An 8,339-nucleotide genomic window follows, 5' to 3' on the forward strand; every position below is an offset into this window, starting at 1 on the left:
GGTTCTGCAGGTGTCATATGCTTGATATGTGTGATATGTTTATGAAATGATGTAATGTGTTATGATATGATATGTGAATGATATGATATATGTATCGTAACATATCGTCAAACTCAAAGATTTTTCTATCAGTTTAGCTCGAAAGCATGAATTAGGGCTATACTACTCTGAACTTGATTCTGAATTTGATTTTTGAGAGTGTTCTATTAGGACTCTGTCTTACTAGGTATGATTTTATCGGGTTGAATTGCATGATAGCCCCTTCTTGACACTTCATGTGACCTAGAGTTAAGTATGACTATTAATGAGTCTTAGTCTATGTCATCGTTCTTTGGTCCTTGAGCTACTCATAGGGTCGGGTCTGTTATGATTGCTTGGGTTGACTAGTACTATGTAGAGACCGTTAGAGTAAAACTCCTAATCGTGAACTTGTGTTGCTAATAAGGTTTTATGGAATTCGATATCACCCACTTAAGACTCATGGTACACTAAAGGGCCGTACCAAAGTACCAAAGAGCTTCGGCTGTGCTTAGTGGATAGGAAGCTTGTTAGTTACCAATGGGAGAGCTCCCAACTAGCATTCAATAGTAGACAAGTATGAAGTCGGTTAGAGAGACGAGAAAGTTACCTATAGAGAGTTTTGACTCCTACAGTGTTAGATTCACTATCTCGACTTATACACAAAAAACGTCATGACTTGAATACATCACAATATAATGCATAATAAGTTTTTAAACTATTAATTTTATGTTTAATAGGTCAAGGTTTATTATATACTAAAATTGCAATTTATTATACAATTTTAAAGTGGAAAGAAATATTATACGCTTAACAACGTTGTTTTCGGAGAGCTAGGCAGAAGGAAAAGAGGCTCCTAGCTAAAAGTAGCTTGTCTCGCCTTTCAAAAGGGGGTTGAGAACATAATGGCGAACGGGTGCGTAACGCGTGGGAATCTGCGGAACCATTCGAGCCAAAATTAAATTAATGAGTCAAAATTAAGTTAAAATATCTAATAAAATAAAAAGAAAACTAAATTAATTAGGAGAGTTTAACGAATATGATTTGAAATTAGGGGTAGGTAAGGTTTTGCGTAGAAAATTTGTAAAAACTGTAAGTCTTCATTCATTTTTGAGAAACCAGCAGGAGAGTTCGGCGGCGGAGGGAGAATGGGAAAGCGAGACAAGAAACAGAAACATCACGACGGACATTCTCGTCGAAGGGATTTCAAGTTTAATTCAGAAGGAGATGTTGTGGAAGATGGTGATCTTCATAGCTATCCAGTAGTAGAAGAAGAAGAAGTTGAAGAAGAAGTAGTAGAAGTGGAGGAGGAGGAGGAGGAGGAGGAGGAGGAGGAACAAGAAACAAGCAATGAGGGCTCATCAGTGGATATTCCTTCGAAATTTCAACTCTATCAACAATCAGTTCAGGTTTGGGCCTTCTTCTTGTATTGCTAGATATCTGGAAATCTTTGTAAGAAACGATCATTGATTATTTGAACTGATGAGTATACGCGTGTTTTCTTTTACCTTTGAATTGTATTGCTAATTGAGAGGACGGTGGGGTTTTGGCTGTTTTCTGAATTTTGTTTATTCTCCGCAGTCACCCAAGGGAGATATAAGTTATTTGCAGAAGTTTTTTTTAATGTACGTGGGAGGTAGGCAGCCGATCCATTTCCAAGAAGATTTTTGTGGCACTGCACTTTTGAGGTACACCACTGTTTCTTGCTGAGATATTAGCCAATTGTTCCTTGTATGCAACCACCCCTCATGTTCATCCATAATTGTTAATGTCATTTTAGTTTATCAATCAATGTCTAGTTAATCAATTAGTAGGTCATCGATCAAATAAAATCACTGATTATCAAATGAAAAAATTTGATTACACCATTAAGTTAATGAATAATCAATGAATTCTTTTAAAAATGTTGTATTTTTCGATATATTTATAGTATTTTTATGAAAATACATATCTACAAGTATTTTAGGAAATCAAGCTGCCTTTAAATTTTCCTAAACTGTATGTTTGTAATGCGTATTGATGGTGTAATCCAGGACAGCCTGTTACCTTGGCTCCTCCATGCTTGGAATTTATGCATCTTAAAAGATAACATATCAGGATTATTTGTCATTACAATCACTAGTTAAATCCTCATCGACATGAATGTGAGATCCCACATCTGTTGGTGAGGGGAACAAAACATTCCATACAAGGGTGTGGAAACCTCTCCCTAGCCGACGTGTTTTAAAACCTTGAGGGGAAGCCTAGAAGAGAAAGCCCAAAGAGAACAATATTTGCTAGCAGTGGGCTTGGGCTGTTACAAATGGTATCAGAGCAAGACACCGGGCGGTGTGCCAGTGAGGACGTTAGACCCCCAAAGGGGGTGGATTGTGAGATCCCACAACGGTTGGAGAAAGGAACGAAACAATTTTTATAAGGATGTGGAAACCTCTCCCTAGCAGACTCGTTTTAAAACCTTGAGGGGAAGCCCAGAACGGAAAGCCCAAAGAGGACAATATTTGCTAGCGGTGGGCTTGGGCAGTTACAACGAACTACTTTTATTCTTAATTTTTGATAAATAAATTCCATAAACTGTGTGTTGATCAAAGTTATTTTCAAAGATAGAGACCACCAGGTATGGAATAGGTTGAGGATAGCTAAACTTGACTTCATTGTTCATTTCAATTTCTATTTATGAGCAAGATGGAGCCAATATTTTACTTGTGAGTCATCATGTTGTAGTTGGATGGATGAAAAACCTGATACTTATTTACTTTCTACAGTATAGAATGGCTTCGAAATGATTCACGTAGGACTGCTATAGGTTTGGATCTTGATCTTGAGGCATTAACGTGGTGCATGGAGAACAATGTTAACCGAATTGGAGCCGACGGATATTCAAGAATCTCTCTTTTTCATGGAAATGTTCTGCATCCTTCTGAGGCCAGACTTGTGAATCCAAAGCCCGAGGAGGAGCTGATTGAAAATTTAACATTGGAAGATAGCAAAGATAATCTCGAAGCCAGTGCATCAAAATCCATTGTGAAAGAGGAATCTGCCTCTAACGATAACAACTATATAAAGAGGAACATTACATTGCCTGCCAGAGATATTGTGTGCGCATTTAACTACAGCTGTTGTTGTCTCCATTCACGTAAAGATCTTGTTATGTATTTTAAGCATGCCCGTGCTAGCTTATCCAGAAAAGGTGGGATATTTGTCATGGATTTGTATGGCGGTACCTCGTCAGAACAGAAGTTGAAGCTTCAAAGGAAATTCGCTAATTTTAAGGTACTATTATTATTATTATTATTATTTTTGAGTTCAAACATCAGCAAACTAGTTATATTTGTTCTGCAGGGGGGTTAGGAACCACGAGTCTCCATAGTGGTATGATATTGTCCACTTTGAGCATAAACTCTCGTGGCTTTGCTTTTGGTTTCCCCAAAAGGCTTCATATTAGTGAAGATGTATTCCTTACTTATAAACCCATGATCATCCCAACAATTCTTAACACGGGGTAGTGACATCATTGATTCAGTATTTGGTTCTCTTAAGAGCCGCTAGTACTGCAACAAAAATTTATTTTAATTCACTATTAGCCTAGATGATGAATTTATTATGTCTAGGCCTTATGCGAAGAAGGAAGACTATGATATCAATGGGCATCTATTGTTGAATTTACCTGACCCAGTGGTACTCTAATGTAGTTGTCTAGTTGTATTCTTCAAAATCCATGATGACTGAACTGATGGGGCTGAAACGTGGATCATTTGTCTTGATAGGCTGAGTTCTCCATTCAAGAAATTTGTCAAATTGATTGACAGATCAGTAGGCAGAAAGGGCAGTGGCTCTTCTTTTCAACTCCTTTTATAGGGGCACGCGTACTGTGAGATCCCACATAAGTTGGAAAGGGGAACGAAGCATTTCTTATAAGGGTGTGGAAACCTCTTCCTAATAGACGCGTTTTAAAACTTTGAGGGGAAGTCCGGAAGGAAAAGCCCAAGAGGACAATAACTGTTAGTAGTGGGCTTGGGTTATTACATGTATACTCACTAGAAATGCAAGGATTTAGAAACACTCCTTTCTCAATAGTTTTGCTATACTGTTTTCACCTCAATTCGAAGATGTTCATTGTGGAGGTCTTCATAGCCGTAGTTATAACATAAATACTTCCATATAACAGCCTTATTTAACTGGATCTGTTCACTTTCTAAATTAATACTATCTATTCAAACATTGTTTATCTTCCTCAGTTCTGTTTTCTTTTCTTCACATGAAATGCCTTCTAGTTTCTTGGAGATATTGCATTCTAATTTCTTGGAGAAACTACAGTATATCTGGGAGCAAGCTGAGTTCGACATCATTGGACGTAAAACAAGGATTAGCCTCCATTTTGATCTTAAGAAGCAGCAGAAGAAGCTTCGCCATGCATTTTCATACAGCTGGAGACTGTAAGGAAACCTTTTCTCTTTTCCATGAAATCAAATTCCATATTTGTAAACCATAATCAACTTGACTGCTATACCAAAATTTGAAACTATACGTTTAAATTTCATAGCCATTTCTTTATACCATATCTAGTGGCCAAAATTTTGAGATGATCTTTGTACATATGAACAGGTGGTCATTACCAGAGATCAAAGACTGCTTGGAAGAGGCTGGATTCAGATCCATCCACATTTGGATTCGGCAGATGCCGGACACCGAAGAGATTAGAAGTATAGAGGGGTTTGGCACAGGAAGTGAAGTGAAATATGAGGAGGTCGAAACTTTTCAACAAAAGGATTCTTGGAATGCATATATTGTTGGTGTTTCATAGTTTTGAGCACCCAGAAATTCTATGATCTTGGGCATTCGATTTTCATGTCGTTTTCGTTGGTGTCGGAAACTGCAGTTCTGCCTTTCTATAAAACAAAACTGTAGTAGCAAGGGAGACAAGGTAGGCAAATAAGGTATTTCAAGCTCATCCCATGATTGCTAATGTTCTCTTTTTTAGTTCTTACAGTTCATTGGTCAAAGTTCCTCCAATATGAAGTGATTTCTTAGCTGCAGTATGGTATACCTTACCACAGTTCTAACTGTGATTTTTCCTCCACGGTTCTACCTATATAGCTGAGTGCAAATTCTAATTTTTATTTTTTGGCATCTCTGAAGTCTCGTATAGTTTTGTTTATTTGCATTGATAAAATTCTTCACCTTTAATGATTGCTAAGGTTGTTGCAAATTCTCCACCTTAATGTGCAAATTCTCATCAAGGAACAAGGACAACCTAGGATGCATTGTTATATGAACCTTGTGCAAGTGGGTCACATTTTGACCCAATTAATTTATAAAAACAAATGTTTAATTTATTTATTTATTCAACAAAATCTAAAAAACTAAACTGATTAATGAGTGGAGGGGTAGGCCAAGGAATGTTAATGAGTGAAGCAGAGATGGACATGCCTTTTTTTTGTCCCTGTCCTCACTTCCATTTATTCCAAAATTTTATGTTCACCACCTGGCTTTTTAGAACTCCAGTGAAGCAGATTGGGTTCGGTTCAAGTGAATCGGTTTGGAACGATTCACTCGAACCAATCCATCTTCACGACCGCTTACTCTTGCCCAACTCATTCTTTCTCTCATCGGTTCTTCTCCCATAGGCTCTGATTGCTTTTGTAACCTTCATTGATCTTGTAGAGCTCCTCATGCTGAATCCATAGAGACAAGTATTGTTAAGTATCGTGGAGAATCGAGCAAGATATTAACATTTGAAACTCACAAAAACTCAAGATCTGTACCTTCCAGCTTCGACCCTGGTCTTCTTTCTTGCTTGTTTTTACCTACTAATTCCTTCTTAGAAAGTGTTCAACCCACTCCCACGAAGAACTCATTGTAAAGGGTGAGATGATCTTTTATGTGGCAAGTTCTACTCACGTGTTGCTGGGACAAGTTCTTGTTTTTGATGTGGCAAGTACTACTTCTAGAGCTTGTGTGGGTGAAGGAACTAAATAGGGGCTATGATTGAACTTAGGCTCCATGACAATTCCTATGAGATGGTGAACTTGCAAGATAAGAATAAGACTCATATACAAGTGGGATTGTATGTTGTCCTAGTTTCTCAACAAGGGAGGATTTGGAGCCATGTCAAGTCCAAAACCAAATCTTGATACACGATAGCTTTGAAACAAGATTGGAGCTTTGAGGCATGCTAGACAAGGTTTGGAGTATGCTTGAACATAAGTAACCAGATTAACTCTTTCATAAACTAGGGTTGAATTTTAGGAATTTCTTTTTATTTATGATCCTCGACTCATTTTAGGACTTCTCCAAAATATTTCAAGAAATTTTGAGTTTGAAAAGTTCCGGAATCAAGCTGCCAAACACGCCCCAACATGTAAGTAATTGCTTAAACATTTCTTGAAGAGATACTTGTAGGATCAACTAGGACTTGAGGGAAAATGACTATGAGCATGTTATATCTTGATTAAAGCAAGAAATTAAAGATCTCATTTGAGCTCTTGTGCTCTTAAGACTTATGCTACTTTGATTTTGATTTTGATTGTTTTGAATGATTTGTTGTGATTCTAGCAAAGTACGAACAAATCTATCAGGTTGATATGCATGTTTTATTCGGAGAATTTTCTTGTTTAGATTCTCTAGAAAGCATGTTAGGATGTTGGAATACCCCGTTATGCCCATGATTGCTTGATTGTATTATAATGTTGTGTCCTGAGTATTGTACGCCTAAGCCTTAGCCTATGTTTTGCTATGCTTTGGTTCTTGAGCCACATTTAGAATCGTTTATAATGGTATACTATGTAGGGACAGTTAGAACACAACACCTGATTGTGAACTTATCTCGACTAATGAAGGTTTGTCTACCGAGAGAGTTTCAGTTATGCTTAATAGGAAGTCTGTCTTGTACTATTTAGAGCCTGGAATGACATAAAATATAGAGCCTATTAGGTGTCATTGAGGGAGCTTCTAGTTAACATTTAGTAGTAGACACATATGGAACCTATTAGGGAGACCATAGCGAGGTTGCTAATAGAGATACTTGATCCATACTTGTACGATCCACCTTAGAGCCCGGGACTTGATGAGGGCACCTTTGGCTCGTACGCCCATCGCGTATTGACTTGAATAGACAAAAAGATTAGATATCATGCTTTTAAATAGGGTAAATATGAATTATGTAGAATGTCTAGGCTGTACAATTAGCTTTAATGATGAACCCTCTATAACCTATGTTTAGTTCTAAGGGTATAGCCAAGCTAAGGACCACAAACAATACAACGCCAAATAGCAAAGTACCACTCCACATAATAGACCCAACCTTGCCTGGTATGTTTTAGTTCGATCTCATATTTTCTTCACTTCAATTTGTGGATGCCTTGTTCTGAATAGCGGAATTTGACCATGTCGCAGGGGATGTAGGAGAATGTTGGGATTGTCATGGGGCCGAATCTAGATTCCAAATCTTGAACATGGATGTTATTAGGCTCACGATATTATTGCCAACTATATGGCCTAGCAATTTATCTAGGGGAGTGCTTTAGGATAGAAGTAAACACCTAGATGGGATCCTCATTCCATGAACTCGTCTTGAGAGGGACGAGAGACCACAAAGATATATAGACTCTCAGAAACAAACCTTCATGTATGTGTCTTTTCGTGATCTATGTTTCGAATAGCTCGAAAATTAGATCGTGATATGCAAATAGTAGATGGTCGTGGATATCTCTCTCCGTTTGTTCTATCTTTTTTCAGCCTCTTAACCAACAACAATGCTACAATTGAGAGTAGTTGGTAATGGTTGTTGGTTACGATGAAGAAGAAGCCTTTAAAATATTAAAAGAAAACTTTTCAACTTTGAACTAAAATTAATGAAATATTTTATTCTTAAAATTATCGTTTCATATTAAACTAAAATCTCCCACCCAAAATTTAAAATTTTAATTATCTTAATTAAATATTCTTATATCTAATTTACTCAAACTAAATTTCAAACAATATCTCAATTAACTCAAAATTAACTCATAACCTTATAAAGAATTTGTGAGTGGTCAAAAGTCTACCATAAATTCTTACTTGAATCCAAAAACGGTGTAGATTTTCTTAATTTGAGAAATTCTAAAAAGGATTAAAAAAGATTAAAAAAATAAAAATAAGCACTTTCAGACCATGTGTAGTAAACACACTCAACCCCCAACTTTCATCCCTAGTACAAGTATGAGTAGTGAAGCTATAGAGATTTGTGGTTGGTTGTTGACCAACGAGAAAGAAAGATGCACAAACGAAAAAAAAAGGGCGATGCCACAAAGATAGCCAACTCGATTATCAAAAAAATAAGGATA

At 37.0% G+C, this 8,339-nt stretch overlaps 1 protein-coding gene across 1 annotated transcript; it reads left to right on the forward strand.

Moving 5' to 3' along the window:
• Positions 1–1,065: 1,065 nt before the first annotated feature.
• On the forward strand, positions 1,066–5,145 carry LOC111798001 (S-adenosyl-L-methionine-dependent methyltransferases superfamily protein). Its single transcript, XM_023680934.2, has 5 exons — positions 1,066–1,427; positions 1,600–1,706; positions 2,781–3,288; positions 4,333–4,451; positions 4,621–5,145. The coding sequence occupies exons 1-5, from the start codon at positions 1,167–1,169 to the stop codon at positions 4,817–4,819; spliced, it is 1,194 nt and encodes a 397-aa protein (XP_023536702.2). The 5' UTR covers positions 1,066–1,166; the 3' UTR covers positions 4,820–5,145.
• The last annotated feature ends 3,194 nt before the right edge of the window (positions 5,146–8,339 follow it).

The sequence above is a fragment of the Cucurbita pepo genome, chromosome 7 (assembly GCF_057944985.1).
Source record: "Cucurbita pepo subsp. pepo isolate OVF chromosome 7, ASM5794498v1, whole genome shotgun sequence".
Taxonomy (NCBI): domain Eukaryota; kingdom Viridiplantae; phylum Streptophyta; class Magnoliopsida; order Cucurbitales; family Cucurbitaceae; genus Cucurbita; species Cucurbita pepo.

What these genes read in the sequence shown, in the direction of transcription:
- LOC111798001 (XM_023680934.2), top strand. Translation starts at nt 1,167, where the DNA reads ATGGGAAAGCGAGACAAGAAACAGAAACATCACGACGGACATTCTCGT. An exon ending in TCTATCAACAATCAGTTCAG is followed by an intron (nt 1,428 to 1,599) that starts GTTTGGGCCTTC and finishes TATTCTCCGCAG; the next exon opens with TCACCCAAGGGAGATATAAG. An exon ending in TGTGGCACTGCACTTTTGAG is followed by an intron (nt 1,707 to 2,780) that starts GTACACCACTGT and finishes TACTTTCTACAG; the next exon opens with TATAGAATGGCTTCGAAATG.